The 20,874-nt window shown below is 52.1% G+C and overlaps 3 protein-coding genes across 8 annotated transcripts in view; 2 read left to right on the top strand and 1 right to left on the bottom strand.

Moving 5' to 3' along the window:
* The first annotated feature begins 648 nt into the window (after positions 1 to 648).
* Positions 649 to 2,822, top strand: NPPB (natriuretic peptide B). 3 transcript variants are annotated; one of them, XM_073233213.1, is made up of 4 exons: positions 649 to 838; positions 1,234 to 1,518; positions 1,748 to 2,003; positions 2,453 to 2,620. In XM_073233213.1, the coding sequence occupies exons 2-4, from the start codon at positions 1,393 to 1,395 to the stop codon at positions 2,488 to 2,490; spliced, it is 420 nt and encodes a 139-aa protein (XP_073089314.1). In that variant the 5' UTR covers positions 649 to 838; positions 1,234 to 1,392; the 3' UTR covers positions 2,491 to 2,620. The 3 variants fall into 3 exon arrangements, with proteins under 3 accessions (XP_073089314.1, XP_017498731.3, XP_017498733.3); XM_017643242.3 differs by having other exon boundaries at positions 1,125 to 1,518; XM_017643244.3 differs by lacking the exon at positions 2,453 to 2,620 and adding an exon at positions 2,627 to 2,822 and having other exon boundaries at positions 653 to 838; positions 1,125 to 1,518.
* Positions 2,823 to 9,456: 6,634 nt separating this feature from the next.
* NPPA (natriuretic peptide A) lies at positions 9,457 to 10,997 on the top strand. The gene is made up of 3 exons (XM_017643245.3): positions 9,457 to 9,727; positions 9,828 to 10,154; positions 10,682 to 10,997. Exons 1-3 carry the CDS (start codon positions 9,605 to 9,607, stop codon positions 10,691 to 10,693), a joined length of 462 nt encoding a protein of 153 aa, XP_017498734.1. The 5' UTR covers positions 9,457 to 9,604; the 3' UTR covers positions 10,694 to 10,997.
* A 2,275-nt stretch (positions 10,998 to 13,272) lies between these two features.
* Positions 13,273 to 20,874, bottom strand: part of CLCN6 (chloride voltage-gated channel 6) — a 28,121-nt gene continuing 20,519 nt past the window's right edge. For 3 of the 4 annotated variants that reach the window (XM_017643270.3, XM_073233191.1, XM_037000052.2), the window contains 6 exons: positions 20,595 to 20,781; positions 19,574 to 19,731; positions 19,276 to 19,432; positions 17,476 to 17,583; positions 17,204 to 17,329; positions 13,273 to 16,140 (listed from right to left, as the gene is read on the bottom strand). In XM_017643270.3, coding sequence (XP_017498759.1) covers positions 16,060 to 16,140; positions 17,204 to 17,329; positions 17,476 to 17,583; positions 19,276 to 19,432; positions 19,574 to 19,731; positions 20,595 to 20,781 — 817 coding nt within the window. In that variant the 3' untranslated portion in view covers positions 13,273 to 16,059. Of the gene's footprint in view, positions 16,141 to 17,203; positions 17,330 to 17,475; positions 17,584 to 19,275; positions 19,433 to 19,573; positions 19,732 to 20,594; positions 20,782 to 20,874 lie in introns of those variants that run through there. The other variant, XR_001850388.3, reaches the window with a different exon arrangement.

Genomic DNA, 20,874 nt, shown 5'->3' with positions numbered 1-20,874 from the left:
AGTAGATTAATTCTTCTGAGCCCAATTTCCTTATCTGAAAAATGAGAAATGATAACAATATTTTTCTCACTCTGTACCTGGCAGATGCTATTTTTAAGGCAAGATTTGCTTAGAGGTCATACTTCTGCCCTTTACTGTCCTTTTGACCATTTCTGTCATAACCCATCTCCCTTCCTGGACGACCGCACTTTCTCATCCTGCTGCTTGTTGACACAAATTATCTGGAAGAGGTGGTGACATCTGTCATGTACTCTTGGGGGTTGAGGGGTGGAATTTAGTCTGTGTCTCTTCATAGGGCCATTTTCCTTTGGAGCCTCCAGACCATCTACTATGGGAATCAGGTCGCGGTGATGGGATGAAGGAGGCACAGGGGAGGGGCGATCCTCACACCTCGTGCCTCACCAAATAGATTAAATCTTCCAGTCATATGTCGGCATGGTGGGGGAGAGGAGGTGTTGGCACCTGGAGGAGATTCGATAGAGGCATTCCTGGATGACTTCATCTCTGGGCCTATGCCTCTCAAAATTCCAGCCAAATCAGCTCTACCCTTCAAGGGATGGAAGCAGGGTTAGCATTCCAGAAGTTCCTTGTCATACCCAGGCTTTTAATCCGATGACATGGGAGAATCAGCATCCTAGTGCAGAGGTTGAGAGAGGATGGGGAGGGGTCTCAGATGTCCCTGTCACACGCTTGTCTTTCTGGCCGCCTCTGAGTGCAGGACAGCAAGACCTCTTGGGGTTGAGTTTGCTCAGAGCTATCAGGACCACGGACAGCGGCCAGGGCGCGCAGGAGACCGGCCGGCAACCCGGCAGCGCGCACGAAGCCAGGCGGATGCAGAGTAAGAGCGGGTGAAGGGAGGGAAGACGCGCTGTGGTGGTGGTGGGGTATTGGCTGGGGCTGTTCTAGCTCTGAGTCACCCGTGCGCCCCGCACTTGCGTCTGAGTCACTCCCTGCCCCTCTCTAGGAATAGTTGGAGGTGGCGAGGAAAGGGGAACGCGCCACTCTTTAAGATCCTGAGATTTTTGCGGGAAGGGAGGAAGCGGGAGGCGAGGCACCTGTTGGTGTCCCCCGCGCGCTCCCGTCCCCCGCCAGACCCATTTCTATACAAGGCCTGCTCTCCCCAGCCTCCACCCCCAGGGAGCACCCGTCCCGGACGCGGAGGGGTGCATTCCCCCGCCTGAGCTCAGCGGGCCGGAATGCGACCGATAAATGGGAGATAACCCCAGAGGGCAGGGCCTGCCGGGCTCCCAGGACAGGGATAAAAGGCCGCGATTGCCCGAGGACCCCAGAGAGCGCCCGTGGACCGCGAGGACGTGAGACCGGAGCCTCGACACAGACACAGACAGCGCAGCAGCAGCCGCGGCCACAACCTCTGTCCACTTCTTCGGTGACATGGACCCCCAGACCGTGCTGCCCCGGGCGCTGCTGCTGTTCTTGTTCTTGCACCTGTCGCCGCTGGGTGGTCGCTCCTCCCCTCTGCCTGGCCCCAGCACCTCCTCGGATCTGTCGGGAATGCAGGTGAGCGCTGGGGCCCTGCGTAAAGGCAGCTGCGGGGCAGCAGCAATTAAAGGGTCCCCACCTACTGGCCCAAGTGGCCTCCATCCTCACTTGAGTATTAGTGATACGGGAATCAGAAGGCAGAGGGATGAGGCGCCAGGACCCAAGGTGGCCGGTTCACTTGGGACACTGAGGATGGTTGGGCCCAGGTGTGGGTTCCTGAGGCTCGGGCTGCCCCCATCCATCACAGGAGCTGCTGGACGGTCTGCGGGACACAGTTTCGGAGCTGCAGGCAGAGCAGATGGCCCTGGAGCTGCCCCAGCAGGTCCGAGTCCTGGAAGAAGCCTGGGAGGCCACTGAGACAGCCTCCTCGGGGGTCTCTGGGCCCCTAGACAGCACTCTCCAGGCCCGGCGAGGACTACGCAGTCCCAAGATGATGCGCAACTCAGGCTGCTTCGGGCGGAGGCTGGACAGGATAGGCTCCCTAAGCGGCCTAGGCTGCAATGGTGAGCCCCCTTCCCGCCACCCTGGCCACACCCAGCCCCACTCTTGTGGGTCCTCCCATTAGAGTCACTTCTGGGCTTGTTGTCCGGGGGACCACACTCTTGAGGAACGGACCCTTGGACATCACACCCTCTTGCTGACAGTCCTTAGGGCCAAGGAGTGCCTTTCTGGAAATACTAAGTGTGGATACGATAGATCGATAGATCGATAGATCGAGTCCCCAGCCACCTAATATTCGCATCCTGCCTCTCTTATCAAAAAGGCACAGAATCGCCTTAGGGTGGAACCTGGTCTTTGTCTGGCAGCCCCTCCTTGGAGCTGAGCAGGAAGAGAGCTAACGATTTTTTTCCTGGCTTCCCCTAAACCCTCTAAAGCTGCAAAGGAAGAGGGCAGGATCCCCGGGTGTGGGGCGAGGGGTGGGAGAATGGGTATAATAATCCCCAGTTTTCAGATGAGGAGACTGCGGCCCAGAGAGATGGACTACTCTAAAGCCTTGGACATCAAGATCAACTGAGGATGGGGGTGGAGAGCACAGCTGCAGGGATGGCCCGTGATAGGGGGAAGCTCAGGTCTCCCCTCCATCTTCGGCCCTAACACCAACAGCGCCCTCTCTCTTGCCCAACAGTGCTGAGGAGGTATTAAGAAGTCCTGGCCACAGACGTCTGTGTCTGATTCTTCATCACCTCCGATCTCCTTTGAAACAATTTCTATTTTTATGTATTTATTTATTTACTTATTTATTTGAATTGTTTTATATAAGATGATTCTTACCTTTGAGCACACATTTTCTGTAGTGAAATAAAGTGTCAACATTACAACTTTTTCTTTTGAAACTGATTTGTCTCTGTGCATTAAAAAACCAAAAAACCAAAAAAACCAAGCCTTGTGTTTTCTTGAAGGTCCCCAAAGTATCTTCATGGTAGGGTGGGGACACAGCCTCAAGGCTGGTCAAGCAGATTGGGGATGCCTTTCTTTTCTTTAAGGATGTTTCATGCTCTGAAATGTCTGTAAATACCTCAAGCGTTTGAGGCACTGCAGAAAGTGCTTTCCAAAGCCAGCTGGTTTCTCCCTAGGTGTGGAATGGCTCTGATGTACTCATGCAACATGGGGGTATAAGGACATTCTCCCTGGAGATTGTTGTTTTCAGAAGGTCTAAGCTAAAATCTCAGAGACTAGGGGACAGTGTATGTGTGTGCAAGAGAAAGACACACACACACACACACACACACACACTGTCTCATTGGCGTTCCTGAATGGGGTGAGCCCTCCGTCCTGTTCCAAAACTCAGGTGCAATTTCCTGATGTTCTGGAAAGAGGTCCTTGAAACTCTGAGCTTAATAGCACTTTAATTTTCCCAAGTCCACAAGTACTAAAGGGTCCGACAAAAGGCCCAGCATTTCAGTGCACCTTCCCCTGAGACACCATAACTTCACTTCCTCTCTGCCCCAGAGAGAAGCCACTCATTCCAATGCAGAAAAGGAGACAACCACCCTAATCCTGCTGTGTTGCCTTAATCAGTGGTCATCTGGGTAGGTTCTCTGCCCTCTTCTCTGTGGGACCCCCTTTCAGGGACCCCAGGCCATGCTCCTTTGCCTTCAAGTTCCCAGGCCTTGGTTGAAAGTGGGAGCTGTCCAATGTTTCTGATCCAGGGAAGGCAATGAGCAATCAGCATGGTTTACCTTTTATAAAGGCCTCATTATGTACCAGGCACAGTTCCATTAAATCATATAGTTTTCACAACAAATCTCTGAAATAAGAGCTCCTATTATCCCTCATTTTAACGGAAGAGGAAAATGCAGCACAGATTTGGTGATAGAACTTGCTAAGGGTCATGCAGTTAGTATGGGCAGAGCCAGAGTCAAGCCCATGCAGCCTGGCCCGGCGCCCTGGCCTCTAACCACAACCATGGCACCACCTGTCCTCTCCCAGGTTGGTGGATTGGGCTTGCTGGGGGGATGGGAGATTCCCCTCCTAACGGCAGCACACACCTCAACACTTGGTGCCACTGCCTATCGGCGACCTTTCCCCTCTGCTCAGGTGATGGGGACAGACCCCTCCTGGAACACTCCCTCCCCCAGGCCAGCCACACTTCAGAATTCATCCAGGTGAGCCTGGTTCATTCATACCTGGGGCTCAGGAGGTAGAGTCCATACGTAAGATACATCCTGTTACTTGGGCATTTCCCCCAAGCAGAATCCAGGAAAGAGGACCGCAGAGTGAACTCAAGAGAGCCAAATGGGACTGACTATTGGGGAATGGGAAGTGGGTGGCCTGGGGGGACCCCGGGAGTGACATCTCATTGAGCTCCCCTGTGTGTGGTGTTTGTGGGCAGCGCAACAGCATATGCATAGTCTATGGTCATCCTTTAGAACCAGTTCTCCCTCCCTTGTGACACTGGCCCCTTCAAACATGTCCCTAAGTAGCTATGGCCATGGCCTTAATGTCCCTGACTTCCCAATCATCAACCTTGTCCCCAGGGAAGCTGCCAGATTATGTATCTCCATAGGCACTTGTCACTTTAATCCTCCCAGAAAGACGTGGTGGTGAAACAGACCCCAGGGGTCTAGCCCACGGCTTCAGAGATGGAACAAGTTTCAGTAGAGGGTGGATGGGCTTTGCGGGGTCTCAAGTGTTGAGGTTACAGAGTTGGGGCTGACACTTCATGTCATGTCACCGAGTCTCCACCTGTGACATTTTCAAGGCACGCTGAGCCCTTCTCCATCTTCTTGTGGCAGCTTTGATCTTTCTGAGAATTTGTGGCAAGAAAAAAAAATGATGCATTTCTCTTCCTGCACAGGCAGATCTAAAGAAAATCAAGAATTTGGCCATTTGTCTTTGTTCTTGTCTTATTCTCAGCCTCCTGTCTGTGTCTTATTATCCAATGGCAAAACTCATTGATTCAATTGTTCAGAAAACATTTTCTAAAGAATCAGTAGGAGCCAGCACTGTGCTAGTTGTGCTAGTTGTGGAATATAGTGGGGTCCTGTGGCTGAGAGATGCATTGCCTCAGACCTGTGTGTCCTGCACCTCTGGCTTCCCAGAAAATGCAGCCTTAGCAATGGCTGGCCTGGTTCTTCATGGCTGTTAGCCATCTCCATATACCTGCCTGAAGGAACTGGGTAACCCATCCCAGAAGTGCAGGGGAGTTCACAGCCCTGCGTTGGGGTGGGGGTGGTGCTTTGACCAGGATATAGAAAGGAACTCATAGATAAAGTGCTTGTTATGGGTAGAATTGTGTTTACCCAAAAGGTATGCTGAAGTCCTAAGGCCCCCAGCACCTCAGAACCTTATTTGGAAATAGGGTGATTGTAGATGTAATTAGGGTAAGATGAGGTCATCTTGGAGGCAGGCGGGCCCCTGATCTAATATGACTGGTGTTCTTACAAGAAAAAGAGAGAGAAACACAGAGAGGGAAGATGGCCACGTAAAGACAGAGGCAGAGACTGGAGGGATGCATCTGCAAGCCAGAAGACACCAAGGATCTCCTGCAGCCACCAGGGCTGGAAGAGGCCAGGAAGCCTCCTCCTCAACAGCTTTCAGAGGGAGTGTGTCCCTGCCCCACACCATGGTTTCAGACTTCTGGCTTCCAGAACTGTGCAACTACACACTTCTGTGGTTTGAAGCCCCCCAGTTTGTGGTCCTTTGTTACAGCATCCCTAAGGATCTAACACAGAGCCCTCAACCTTTTGTCTCCTCACAGGCTGTTCTCAGGTGCTGGGCTCCATGAAGCTCTCTGTAGGTATCTGGCATGAACCAATCAATCAAGCATGTTTTGCAAAGCTGTGGCCAGCTTGGGAACTTACCACCTTATCATCTTGTATTTGCTGTCCCTCTCTCTCCCTACCTGTGCTGGACAGCCTCTGAGAAGGATCCCAGTGATCTCCGTCTCCTGGTATCCGTTCCTTTTTATGATTCCCTCCCCTTGAGGCTGGGCTGGACCCCATGCCTCCCTTCTAATGACCACAGTACAACACAAATCATGGAGGCCACTTCCAAGCTTAGATTACAAAGTGACTGTGGTTTATATGATCTGTTTACCTAAAAGATGTCAGTTGCATCATTATGGAGAGGCCCATGTGCAAGTAACTGACATCTCCAGCCAATGGTCAGTAAGGACCCGAGGCCTGACAACATAGGAGTGGGGTGGAAGGCAGATATCCCAGCCAAGCCCTGAGCTGACTGCAGACCCAGCCAACGTCTTAATTGTAGCCTATGGAAGTTCTGAGCAAGGGGTACCCAGCATGGCCAGATACTTGATCCATAGAAACTGTTAGATAATAGATGTATGTTGTTTTAAGTTATTAAGGTTTGGGGTACTTGGTTATTCAGCAACAGTTAATTAATATACTATCTCTTCTCTTTTCCCATCACTCTGTTTCCCTGAACTGAAACCCCCAAAAGCTTTAGCAACTGACCTCTGCCTAGGAAACCCGTCCCCAGCTCCAGTCCCACTGACTTCCATATTGTACTAAAGAAACAACATTGTTTTCAAAGTCAGAAACAACTATCTCTAAATAGGTACCAGAATCCTACCAATTTCTCCCAGGGCTTCTGTTTAGACCCTTTGGGTCTGATAGAATCATGCCGTGAACATGATGGGTTTTTCGGTTCTGCACATGCCTGACATGGTGCGGCCTTCATGGGCTCCCCCAAGTGTCCCCGTGGAAGGTCGTGAAACCAAACTCTGGGACAGAAACTGGAGAGAGCCCAGTTCTGGATTCTCCCGCCCATCTGCAAAGCTCATTCCATCATATGAGTAAGATGATTTCTTCCCAGTAATAAGGAAACAAAGGCTTTTGATTCTCCAGCTAGTGGGAGAGGTGGGGCTGGCGGGTGGATTGGTGTTATATGCCTTTTGCTTTTCTTCTGTCTCAGTCCTACAGGCTGACTTCTAAACACCCCATTAAATATCAACTCCTCCACACACACACACCCAAGTTGAGCAAGGGTATGGAAATGAAGAGAAACTTTACGTCAAGAGATTTTTTCCAGCCATTCTGTTTCAGGCTCAAAGCAAGGCTTTGACTGGATTGGGGTGATAAGTGTCTTTGAGAGTTATCTGTGTTTTCACTGTGCCCTGTTGGTGTAGGAGGTGGTGTTGGTCCTATACAAAGTCCTCAGGGCAGCAAAACTGAATATTCTTTTTCTTGCCACCCCCCCTTACACACACACACACACACCAAAACAACCAAACAGACTTCCTCTTTTCCTCGGGCCACCTGTGGACTTGAGAAGTGGCTCAGCAGCAGCAGCAGCCCTCAGAGGCCTAGCCATGGCACGGGCCCCCTGCCACTCTGCCCTTCCGGAAGACCTCGTCTGCATCAAAGGCCTGTCTCAAAGGGCATCTCCAGGAGGCAGGCTGTGTGACGCACGCAGCAAGGAGCATCAAATACCCCAGTGTGGCTGCACTGACTCCTCTTGCTAATAATAACCCTGCCAACCGAGCAATTAAGTGGTGAGTACATTCCAGGGGCGACTCAGGATACCATGGTTTGTTGCCCCCAGAGCTCCTACTCAGAACTGCACCCATTTTGGGTTTCAAGTTGAGTCGGGCGGACCCAGATGTTACTGAAGAGAGCTCCTCTCTCCTTCCATCTTAGAATAAAATCACCCTGGATATGTCTTGTGACCTCTGGCCACATATTGCCCTGATGGCCTGCCCTCCTGCAGTAAAACAGCCTCTCTACTTGATCAGCCAAAGAGTGGGCACCACCGGGGAGGGGTCTGGCCAGGGCAGCGCTGGTCATTCCACATGCATTTCCTGAGCCTCCGTCAGGTAGATCAAAATACATTAGGTGTGGCAATAGCTCATGGGGCTTGGATGTAGCCCTTTCCTTGAGGGTCCACCCACGCACAGACTCGCCAAGCACACAAAACTACTGCCCCTGGGGCAGGGGAAGTGAAGGAGCTGCTCAGGGGCAACCTAGGGTATTGGGCATAGGGGTATGTTTAATCAGGGACTGAACCTAAACGGCTCCGTGGGGAACCATCATGCTAAGAAGCAGCAGTCTCTGTGAGATGGGTCAGGAGTATAGGCGTTGGTACCAGACCTGGCGTTCGAGTCCTGGTTCTGCCACTTAATGAGCCACGTGACCCTGAACAACTTGGTCTCAGTTCTGTCCCTTTGAATGGGTACAATACCACCTACCTTGTGGGGGTGGCAATGAAAATAAAATAATGCACATACAGCCCTGTGGAATGACCCGCATAATGTCTGGCACACTGTAGCTGTCAGTAAAGGCAGCCGTTACTACCACCGTGCAATTACACAGCCCTTCACGCTTTAAAATGTGTTCACTTATTAGTAGCTAGTTTGAGCCTCACACCCTGGGGAGGTGGGTAGAGCAGGTTTTTATGTATGAGAATAAGGCTCCGATGATGCATGCAACTTGGTTTGTCCGGGCTACGATCCAGGTCTCTCACCCTTTCAGATTCAATGTGTTCTCTCCCCAGGACACACTGAGTTGAAAGTGTGCTAATGTGAGTTCAGTGCTTAGTGAATGGAGCTGCACATGAAATGTGGACAGCCTTGCTGCCTACTATTTCCTTTTGAGGACCTGGAAAATAGAGGCCTCGGTGGCTCCTCCCTTGCTTGGCTTTGGAGAAGGACATGAAAGGCTTTAAGGAAACTGTGCATGCCACGTTCACACCCCGGGACCCCCACCCCACTCCGTCAGCCAACTCACTGCGGGGGCTTTCCTGGGAAAGGTGGGGGGCACTACAAGCTTCAGACTCAGAGTCTGAGCCCCTATAAGCAGTGAGGTGACAAAATGAGAATGTTGGTAACGCCATCGTGCCTACCTCCCCAGACATCTTCGAGAGGGCCGAGGCCAGGGGCGTTAAGGTGGTATTTATTTGGGGAGCTGAATTCTAGGGACATCCATCACATTTGGTTCCCGACTGCCTTAGTGCTCTAAAAAAGAACCCCTCTTCATCTGATGCTGGGAGTGACCTCAGAGGGCGAGGGCAGACCTGCTGGAGGGGAGGGGAGGCCTCCCTGGTGGCTGAGCGGTCAGGTGTGAGGCCAGCTCGAGCATCTGGACTAATTTGCCCCGTGTTGCCGGCTGCCTGCCATTTCCTCCTCTCCCGCCCTTATTTGGAGCCCCTGACAGCTGCACGGCAAGCCAACCGGGGATGCTGGGCGCTGGCCAACAGTCGCCCTCTGCTTCCCGGCGTGGGTCCCCCGCAGAGGAGAAAGAAGCCGGAGGCATCGCTGTGAGATAACCAAGGACTCTTGTTTGCTCTTCTCACACCTTTGAAGTGGGAGCCTCTTGAGGCGAATCAACAAGAATGTGGCTCTTCCAGCGGAGGGTCCGGGGCTGTTGGAGTCGCTCAAGGCAGAGGGGCTGTGACAGGCTCCGCCGCACGGATAACTTTAAAAGGGCATCTTGGGCCGGCTCCTCATTCAGCTGCTTTATCACTGCAAGTGACAGAATGGGGAGGGTTCCATCTCTCTTGCGCTCTTGGAGAGCTGGGGGGTTATAAAAAGAGGAGGCGCAGGGCAGCTGGGAGACAGAGGCGGACAAAGGCCAAGAGGAGGAAACCAGAGAGGAGTGAAAAAAGGCAAAAAGCGCCAGATTGCTCCTCCCCGACTGACGCCAGCATGGGCTCCTTCTCCGCTGCCACGATGGGCTTGCTCCTCTTTCTGGCCTGTCAGCTCCCAGGGCAAACTGGGGCTAATCCTGTGTACAGCTCGGTGTCCAACGCAGACCTGATGGATTTCAAGGTAGGGCCAGGAAAGGGGCCGCCATCTGGGACCAGGGGGCTTTGTGACTCTGTGCTAGTCATTGAGACGTCCCTCTCCCCCCGTGTTTTCCTTTGTAAAGAATTTGCTGGACCACTTGGAGGACAAGATGCCTTTAGAAGATGAGCTTGTTCCCCAACAAGTACTGAGTGAGCAGAATGAGGAGGCTGGGCCAGCTCTGAGCCCCCTCCCTGAGGTGCCTCCCTGGACTGGGGAGGTCAACCCAGCACAGAGAGATGCGGGTGCCCTCGGCCGGGGCCCCTGGGACTCCTCTGATAGGTCGGCCCTCCTAAAAAACAAGCTGAGGGCACTGCTTGCTGCCCCTCGGAGCCTGCGGAGGTCCAGCTGCTTCGGGGGCAGGATGGACAGGATTGGAGCCCAGAGTGGACTGGGTTGCAACAGCTTCCGGGTAAGAGGAGCTGGGGATGGAAACTGGATGGAGAGAAAGGAAGTTCTGGTTTTACTGAGGCTCAAACCTCCTTAAAGAATAACACCAGGGGACGCCTTCTGCAGGAAAGGCACCAGCCTAGAAGCTTACTCCGTTTGAAATCTTTGTCCCAACTAGGTGGGTGCCCCATGAGTCTCAGGACAGTGACATCATCTTCAGCTACAGGCTGTTGAGAAAATGCTAAGAAAAAATGTATTACTGCCACAGCACTGGGAACTTAAAATGTTCATGGGGCCGAGTTGCCTTCAAACTGCTCATTGGTAGTTCATGTTCCTCCCCAGAACTGTCAGATTCCAAAGGACGCGATGAAATCAACTGGGGTTGACCTTACAAACTTCTGATGAGCAGCTTGTGTGCCAGTTTAGGAAACTCAGAGCAGTTGTCAAGCTGGAGTGGGGGCTGGGGGGAAGTGAGCAGAGCCCTGTGAAAAGTTGACTTTTTCAGTAGAGCCACGTCACCAACCCAACATGTCTCTGTTCTCTTTGTAGTACCGAAGATAATGGCGAGGGAGGAAAAGTCAGGCCAGGTCCTGGGCAAACTTCAAGAGACCCTCATGTCCTGGAGTTTCTCACTCAACTTTGTGCCATCTCATTGCCGTCAAACCGAACTGGGACGAGCACCCTATTCAAGCTGCTGCAGCCTCCTGTCAACATTTCTCACATTTATTGCTACATGTAGATAAAGTGGTTTAATTGTGGCTTCCCCACCTCTCCCATCCCATGTATTACATTTTAGGTAGACCCTCACCTGTTATTGAAGTGGTTTGAAAGTGAATAAAGGTCAGCACCATGGACAGAAGCTGAAGGCTTGGGTTGGCGTGATTTCTTTCTTTTCCCAGGGAAGAGAATTCAGTCTGATACTCATTTTACCTTTAGTCAGAGAAAAGAAGTGCTCAGTTTCTTTCTTCTTCATTTTAAAAAGTAATAAAATTTATTTTTTGGAGCACAGCAAAATTAAGAAGGAATAGAGTTCCCATAGATATCCCATATTAACACCCCTCAACTGAGGGGGACCTTTGTTACAATGGATGGACCTACATGGACGCATCATTCCCGCCCAGAGTCCAGGTTACAACAGGGCGACTCTGGGTGTTGGACAGTCTGTGGGTTTGCACAGATTCTTCCTCCTTCCTTCCTCTTTTTTTTTTCTGGGGTTGGGGCTCAAGGTAGTTATCAACCTGCTGGTTCTCACTGCAGCCTCATCATGCATCCTGAAAAATCCCCTGCAGACTGAAAGGGCATTTATTTTTTGGATTTGCTTATGTTTAGGGCTCTTATTTACTGAAAGCTTACAAAGATCTGGGTTTTTTCCCCTGGTTACATCTAGGGTAGCTTACACTCAATAGACAATTTTTGTACACCCAGTAACTTTTGGTTATTTTTTAGAGGCCCATTCATAAACAAGGACACTACGTTTCCTCTGATCCACTTGTAATGTAACTGAATGATTGCACTTTTAGTTTTAAGATGAGCAGGCAGAGTATTTGGGTTTAAAAGCTGAGCAAAGAAGAAATGTTTACTATGCCAACAAACCGCAGGTTTATGTGTCTTTCGGGTCCTAACATGATTAAAAAATAGTCATGGGCTTTCTGTAATTCAGACCCAAGGTGCCTGGGCTTATAGATTTTATTAAGGTTGAAGCCACTGGAAAAGATGCAGTTTCTTAGTATCTACTTCTGAAAAGGGTGTTGTCCTAAGCAGAGAATACCAACACTAAGTTCACCTACACCTGGGAGTGGTGCTGTTTTCCCACCCCACACACCTCACTCTGCATACCAGACTCTCTCCACTCACACATTTGCTTCTCCATGTCCCCATTCATGCCAGTCCTTCCTCCAGACATCCTTCATCTAATGCTCCTGAGAACATTCTACATATTCCTCAAGGCTCCCCAAGAACACCACTTCTTCCTTGATACCACGCGCCCAGTACAAATTGAGCTCCTCACCGGAGCATTTTGCATGTAACTATATAATGCAACACAATGTGGCCTGGTATACAATTGTGCCTGTGTCCCTGGACTGTAAGCTCCTGAGGGGAAATGCCCACTCAGCATCCCCTGTGGCACAGGGCACCATTGATGCTCTATAAAATGCTAGTTAAATTGTCTTGGTCTTGCACAGAAACTGGGAAAAATGGAAAGTAGCCATTTGCTCTTTGTAGAGGGAAGGAGAAGCCAGAAATGAATTGGTGGTTAGGGAGTGGAGGTGGAACTTCCCAATAAAAAAGTTCCTTATGTGGACTTCAAACACAGAGGGGCAGAAAACCAAGAAACAGAGGAGGGCTAGCAGGGACAAGGGTAGAGACCCAGAAGGATCCGCCTACACCTGGCTCCTGAGGCCTGGCATGCGTGCGTGGGAACTGCCAGGAGGGGAAGCATGGTGAGCTGGGCACCCTCGCAGGGGTCACTGACACAGTGGGCTCTCCCCGAGTGCAATTGACTGAAAGGGCCACCTGCGTAGAAAATCTGGAAATGGGGGGGTAGGTGGAATGGCCTGAATTGACTGAAGCCATTTCTACTGGGGGTGGAAAGGCAAACTGAAGCAGGTCAGTTAGACTATGCAAGTCACATTTCTTGCAAAACAAAAAGTGAACGGAAAGCATGACAGAGGGGAATTGACAGGCTAGCCAGCAGGTCTCAACACTACAGGCTCAGCTTCCATTTTGTTTCTGCTGTTGGACAGCAGGAGAATCTGTTCCTGGGGCAAATTCCTAAGCACAACATTGTTAGGAATACAAGTGGATTCTCCACCCATTGTCATAGGAAACATTCAGCAGCTGAAAGGAACAGGTAGGTTTTTATAGGAAGGCTCAGTAAACAAGAACTAACTGTTCATTTGAAGGGAGAAACAGGAGTGGTGACTTTCTGATTTTTGCTAACACCAAGGGCTAAATTTGTTCTTGTTACTAAGGTAGTTAAGTCGCTGCCTATGAACGAAGAGTCTTGCTGGGAGAGCTACTTAAGGAGATCTGAGACTACACAACTACCTTCTAGCTTTGCAACTGTTACCTATTAGAGATAGAGAAGGTATAAAATAAAAACCAGCGTCACTCAGAAGAGTGCCATGGAGACAAAGGGCTAAACGAGACAGAGAAAGACATTTTATTCTGACATGTTATGGTTACAATGAGGAACTTCCAAGTTCCAAAAGATCAAATAAAAATAGAATTTTACAAATTAAAAAAAATACAATTTATATACACACTGGAATTAGCTCACATTACTGTTAACAGTGCAAACAGAACACAGAAAGCTGCTACTGTTGAAATGACCCAGGTGCACAACGCGGTGGGGCAACGCTGCACATAATACTGCGGGCCCAGGAGGGCGCTTCTGGCCTCCCTTGTCTCCGAGGGCGGTGTCAGTGCTCAACTCTGCATCGGAAACATATGGTAGGCCGGGTAAAGCGAGCGTCCACTCCAGCCAGGAACCATTAGTTAAGCAAGGCTATGAGCAAATCATCCCCCAGAAGGCAAAGGTTCCCAGTCAGGAGGGGCTTTTGCTCCCTGCCCCCCAGTCACCTTCCTTGGGGAACCTAGCAAAACACTAGGCTGAGGTGAAACAGAAAACCAGCTCTAGCCAGTCCCAAAGCCCCCTTTGTGGATTTTTGTTTCTTGAGGTCCCATGTCACTCGGAGGCGATGGGGCTGGTAATAGGTGAGCTGTTGAAAATGTGCGTCTCTAACGATTAGTAAGCAAAGGAGCCAGGCTCCCGGTTCCAGGTGGAGCAGCGGTTCTCTGGGCTTGGCAAGGGCGGACAGAGGACGGGAAAAAACGGGCCTTGCCAGAGGGATCTGGGTCCTCTGTGGGGACCATCCGGTCAGTTCACGGGGAGGGAGGCATTTGCATTCTAGTGTATCTCTGGGCCACACTGCTGGGAGCAAAATATCTGGTGACTTAAATGCAACACGATATGCATGAGGGATAAATTCCAGCCACATTCCTCGAGGGTGGCACTGAGACAAGTGGCTGGTGACCTAGACCCCGGGAGGCCAGAAAAGCTCCTGCAGGACTTAGGGTTCTGCCATATTCAGTGAGGGATGGGAAGAGGGGACAGAAGTCCTGTGATGGGCCGTCACGCCATCCTCAGGACTTGGGTAACTGGCATCCCTCTTAATAAAAGAAATAATGTAGTCCAGCTCCAATGGCTGCCTTGAAATAAAGCGGCAGTGAGCTGTCACATTTAGAAGGGCTTGCCTTTCCGGTCCTTGTGAGTTCCCAAACTATTTAGTGGGAGTTTTGCCCACAATTCACAAGTCAAGTGCATCCAAAGCAGCTGAGAAATTTAGAAGTCAGAGTACTTTGGGTCAGAGAGATAAGAAAATGGGAAGAAAAGGGTGGGAAGGGGCAGAACCCAAGACCTAAGCTGGCAAAACTGGGACTGACAGCCCCTCCGGGGGCTGAAAGGCAGTCCTGGGACAGGAAGTCAGCAAGGGGTGAGAGGGGAAGAGTGCTGCCAGGGCCAGGCACCGACGCCCTCAGACGACTTCCACGATGTAAGAAAAACCCAAAAAACTAAAAACAAGTAAATGCCATCTGGAGTCCCAAAGGACATTTGTCACAGGGCAGAAGAAAACAAGGGCAAGTGCCTGATGCTCCCGTGTTCACACTGGGCGCCTGCTGAGAGGACCAGCCTGCCCGGAGAGGCACAAAGACATGGACAGACAGGGGCAGGCTCCCAGTATTTAATGCTAGAACTGCAGGGGGCACATTCAGGAAGGCACCCTCTCACCCCAGCCCCAGGGCAGCACAGCAGACCCGCCTCAAGTTCCCATTCCTGAGCCCCTCCGCTGGCCGGGGATGGCTGGCGGCAGGGCAGCGAGATTCTGTCAAGGGCGGGGGGCGAGTAAACCACCTGCCCTATCCTAACACCGGCTTGTCAAGCCCTATCATGTACCATTTAGTGGCTCAGGATACACTCCTTCCCATCTTATAAATAAAATGAAGTGGTTTTACGTAGTGGTGCCCTTCTTTAGTTAACTTGGGAGGCAGGGGTGACATCAAGATCCTCTGGGCTGTGGCTGCTTTACCAGGACACTGGGAGTACAAACTTACTAGTAATTCACTGGAGATGAAAACAACCAGGGACAAAAACATGTCACCAGGAAACATGAGTAATTTGGAAATGGAGAGAAAGCTAGAAATGTGAAAACTCAGGGCAGATGGGATTTATCTTTCAGAGACTATTTGTAGGACTTTAGTGCTTTGTGCTTCTGGAGGCAAGTGGTTTTGAGAAGACTGAAACCACAGGGCTGAGACCAGACCCCGGCTCACGCCCAGGAAGCAGAAAGGGTCCTTAAAATGAACTGCTGCTGATGTCGAGTTAAGAGTCCCAACAAAGGAAGGCCTCCCTGAAACCTGCATCTTTTCCTTGATGTCCAACTCCTAAATTTAGTGATTCACTGCATTTTGCAACTGGCATTCCTTCCCAGTGTTTGCCTTAGCCAGAGTCCCTCCCATTACGGTTTAAGGCCACAGCTGGGTTCCCTAGGAAAGCAGAGGAGAGGGAGCCGGACAACTGCTCTGGGTGTCATCTCCAGCAGGGGAGGCCTGACGTCCTGCTCTGGTCCTGGCACCCTCTGGCTGGAGGGACCTGTGCCAGCACTGGATGGCAGAATGCAGGGAGCAGGGAACAGGAGGATACTTGCTGAGGAAGTCACACAAGTAAGTGCCAACTCTGGTGGTTCAATACCATCCCTAGGATCTCTGACCAGCAGTGTTGCATGACTGTAGGCTTTCCAAGCAAGTGGGTGACTGGGGATGCTCCGTGCCCTGGAACCGCCCCAGCCAGCCGTGGTGGTGGAGCAGGGGAGAGCTGCCTCCCCAGTGGGCAGGCCGGCACGTGGCAGGGAGCGCGCACTGGCCAGTCAGATGGTCTGGTAGTGTTGCCGCAGTCGGGCCTGCAGAAATTCGTACGTCAGGTTGTGTCGTGTGATGATCCCAACGATCTAGGACAAGGAGAGTGAACCCAAGTCACTGGCAGAGTAAAACCCCCTGGGGCGAGAGCGCACGTGGGCAGAGCTCGGCGCTCTGCCATGCTGGGACAGACCTGAAGCGACCAGCCCACTCATTGCAAAGGCTACCTAGCCTCCAGCAGGGAAGGAGGTAAACAGGTAACGGGGGCTTGCCAACTGGAGGCCAATGGACAAATTCGGCTCCAAAATTCATAAGGAGCCCCTTTCAACCACACCCCAGTTTATGTTAATGATGTAACTTTCAGGAAGCCCCAAGGACGGAGCTGGTTGCCAAGGGAACCAACTGTAAAATAACATTTTCATTGGAAGTTAATATATAAAGATCTCTATTTCTAGGTACAAAGCATATAACTTAAGGAGTTGACACAGCTACCTCTGTAGAGTTAAGAAAAGGGTTTGGTATTTGTTTTTTGCTTATCTGTATTTTCTTATTTTTCTACAAACAGTATTCTTGTAATAAGAAAAAACGGAATTCTAAGAAGAAAAAATGGGAAAGTCTGCAGCATTACTAGATGTTGTATCTTTTAAAACTTTCTAGTATTTTGCTTGAAATTCTCTTTTAATGTTACACACGTCCATAACTGACCCCTCCTCAAGGAGGTGCCCGTGGGCCAAGGGTGAAGAGGAAAGGAGCATTTGAGGGTAGGGAGACTCCACCAAGCTTTTCTGGGCTCAAAAGACAGGTCACTGGGACGCTGGCGACATCTGCTGGCCAAGCAGGAGATAGCACATAAGACGCGCAGGACACAAAGGGGCAAAGGTGTAAAGGTGTGGAAACCACACCAGAGCCCACCCACCACTGTCCCCTTCACTCCTGGTGGGAGAGCTGCAGAGGAGGTGTCAGTCTGAGGAATCTCCCTGCGGGATTCTGGTGTTTCCTTCGGGTTGAGGAGGCCTGACTTACAAGCAGTGCTGAGGCTAGAGGGGCCTTTCCAGAAGGTGGGTGGAAGGGCAACAGGCTAGCTAGAGGGGCAACCGACGCAGGCGTAGCCCCAGGCACAGGTTTCTCCTTCCTCCAGCTGGAACTCAGACTCACCTCCCCCACGGCGTTCACCACGGGCAAGTGCCGCAAGCCCATTGTTCTGAACAGGTTGAAAACTTGGGACACATGGGTGTTAGGGGAAACAGTGAAGGATGAAGGGTTCATGTACGGAGTGACGTCCTGCGGAGGAAGGACAACACGTTACCAGCAGGCAGTTTTGCCCCTGCCAGGGAGGGACGCCAACAGCACAGAGGAGCAGCAGTCCGGGCAGGACCAACTGGCGGCCTCCTCCTGCAGTCCTGCCCCAAGGGCACAGCCCTTCTTACCACAATCATCCGCGGGTTCAGCAGCGTCAGGTCCAGGTCGTGGATGTCAGGGTACCGCGGGTAATCCTCGGCCATCTCGGCGTAGGAGAGGCGCGGCTGGCTGGCACTCTGCAATCCAACCAAGACACTGTCCTCACACCCAGCATAGCATGTCGGGGCCACACACAGAGCCGCCTCCCTCCTTATTACTGTATCTGCCCAGCCACGGCCCACCAGAGGGAGGCAGTGCAGCACAGGGGTCAGCGGGGTGCTCTGGAGAGACAGCACAATGCAAAGCTGGTTCCCAGCCAAGTCCTAGCTGCGCCACTCTGGGAAGTCCCTAATCTCTCTGAATGTCCCTTTCTTCGTCTGTAAAATAGACACTGGTTATTCTGAAGTTTAAGGGACAGAAGTGCTAACCAAGAGCTGCTGTGGGTTGATTTGTATCCCCCAAAAGATATGTCTGAGTCCTAATGCCTGGTACCTGCACATGTGGGCTTATTCGGAAATAGAATCTTTGCAGATGTGATCAAGATGAAGTCATACTGAATCAGGGTGGGCCTAAGTCTGATGACTGGAGCCCTTACAAAAAGGGAAGACACACAGGGACAAGAACGTGATGACAGAGGCAGAGACTGGAGCGATGGGCCTACAGTCAGGGAGCCTGAGGACTGATGGCGGCCACCACAAACTAGGAAGGCCAGGAACGATCCTCCCCTGCAGCTCCGGAGAACGCGAGGTCTTGCCGACACCCGCATTTTGTACTCTGGCCTGAGAACTATGAAAGAACACATTTCCGGACTTGACACCGCCAAGCTGCTGGCAGCCGCCTGCAGCAGCCACAGGAAGCGCCCACAGCAGCTTCCTGCTAGTCCTGCGTTTTCTGTCTTCTGATTTTCCCTCAGCTCTTGCTGCTGCTGACAATCACCGGGCACCTGGGCCGCTGCCACTGGCTCTCAGGCTGCACTCAGCCGCCACCAGGACTGGTCCCCGCTCTGCCCCCATCTTTCTCCCCTGAACTCCACTCTGCACATGGCGTTCTCCACCCACCACCTCCCAGGGCCCTCAGGATTCTGTGTTCAAACCAGGCCTCCGTAATCTGGCTCCCTCCGCTCCTCCAACCTCCTCGTCTGGGGTGCTCCGCACATCACCCCGACCCCACTTGCAACCACACTGGTCCTCACCACAGACACACCCCAAGCCCTGGCTGCTCTGCTCGTGGCCTTTTCCATCCCGCCCCGTGTTAATGGCTCTTCCACGGGCCAGCGGGACCACCAGTGACCTCAGGCTCGGGCAAGACACGAACTGGGAGAGTCAATTAGGAAACCAGGTCTCTAGGCAACTTTTTCAAGCTCCAACTAAAGCAGTTAAGTATGTGGGGTTAAGAGGCCACTTTGAACAACACACCTCCTGACGCCTGCTTATCTCTACAAAAAATAAACGTAAGAGAAAAAAGAAAACTACAGGGGAATTAATGGGAAGAATAGTATTTCTTTTGATAACATACCTAAGGGAAGTTCATTGATGCCAGAAATAAAGAGTAGAAACTATAATAAAAGCCTACATGCCAGGACACTTGACAACTGGCACAGGACTCAGTGGAGAATGGTGGGGGACAATATGCCCTGCCCCTGCTGAGCACACTGGCTCACTAAGCACACAGACACTGCAGCAGAGGGCACTGTGGGACTGCGTATACCACTCGATGCCAGCCGCTGGCACGCAGACTCTCAAAGCACTGGTCTCCCCCCCAGAAGCACAGGAGCTGTGCTCCTACCACCCGTGCCTTCCAGAACCCTGGTGTGGACGAGAGAGACTTACCGACTGACTTTCAGAATAACAAACTCCTCGGACGAGCAGGGTGACAAGCTGCGACCGGAGGATCAGGCCGTGGAAGGTCAGAGGGCGGAAGCGTTCTTCCATGGTCCAGTCTTCACTTGGGGACTGGTCAGGGTATAGGTTGGGGTAGGGAGTGTATCTGTTATATAAAAACCAGACACTGCCTAGTCTACCCTCAGCAGGACCGTGTCCTACCCACAGCCCCGACCCACCTGATCCCCAAGAAACTCAGGAGCCACCTCACAACATCCAAGCAGAAGGCAGGGCAGCGTCTGCTCACCTTCGCTCGAGCATCTGCTGCAGGAGGTCCTCCTTCTCGGCGGGCTCCTCGGAGGCTATGTGCTCATCACACATGTTCCGCAGCTCGCTGGACGGGTAGGACTTCATGGACTGGCTCCGTCGGCGCTGCTCGCCGGCTCGGGTGAGGATGCTGGACTTCTGAGGATGGGGAGGGGGTGGTGAGGACAGAGGTTTTCCCCCAGGGAGGCGATGGACAGTTGCCACAGGCACCCAACAGGGCATCTACTGAGCTTGAGGATTTGGGTGACAGTGAAGGTCAAAAGCACGTGCTGAACATGGCAGCACCGCAGGGGCTCAGGGGCCTGAGACTGAAAGGAGCCTCGGAGCACCAGGGCCTGCATTACTCCCGTAGTTTGCCGGCCCAGCATCCCTACTCCTTTGATTTGGGAACAGCTCCTCACTTCTCCAGAGGAGAACAACTTCTTCCCTACATCAGGTCTTGGGGGGGACTGTCAATCTATGAAACCCTAAGCCTCCAAAGCCAAGGGGTGGGCACCTGAGGCAATGGGACTCTCCCTCCGCCTGGATTTCAAGTTGGGAGCAACCCAAGAACAGAGTGGCTGGCTGAAGCCTGGTACCTAATGCGTGTCCGCTGGCCACCTGCGTGCCTGGAGCATGCCACCTCGGGCTCCTCAGCTTTCCTGGCAGTCCTGGAGCTGCCAGCTGACTCAGTCTCCTTTCTTAAGCAGGCCAAAGTCGTTTCTGTCATTGGCAACTCTGGAGCCCTCCCGATACAACGTGCACGCAGTCAATTATGACTACTAAGCACTGCTGATTAGAAGCAAACCTGCCCGCGTGCTTCCCAGGGCAGGGAAGGACACACGTCCTGATGGCCTGGCAAAGCCCACGCCTGCTGTCGCGTCTACACCCTCTGTACCACATAAGGAAGAGCATTGGCGTTCCCGAGGAGCCAACCCCGCTGCCCCACCTGGATGAGCACAAGCGTCAATAGACTACCTGTCACTCCTGCCCCCCCCTTCCTCCTGGGCTGTGTTCTTTACCTTGAATTTGATGTTGTTACTGATGAGCTGGTTGCCCTTCATGAACTCCTTCTCGTTGCCCCGGTTCTCGGTGACCACAGGGAAGGCGTGGTGGACCGTGGTGCGTAGGATGCTGACCAGTGACTGGATGCGCGTGTGCGGGTAGACGTAGGTCAGGTTGGGCTCCATGATGTCACTGGCTCTCAGTCTGGGGAGGGAGGGAGGGAACGGTCCGTCCTCATGACAGAGCCCACGCACCCCAGGAGCAAGCCAGAATGGGGCTGTGCAGGTACCCCTGCCT

This window comes from Manis javanica, chromosome 4, assembly GCF_040802235.1.
Source record: "Manis javanica isolate MJ-LG chromosome 4, MJ_LKY, whole genome shotgun sequence".
NCBI lineage: Eukaryota > Metazoa > Chordata > Mammalia > Pholidota > Manidae > Manis > Manis javanica.
The sequence above is the reverse complement of the archived record's forward strand: the minus strand, read 5'-3'. Positions and strand labels throughout refer to the sequence as shown.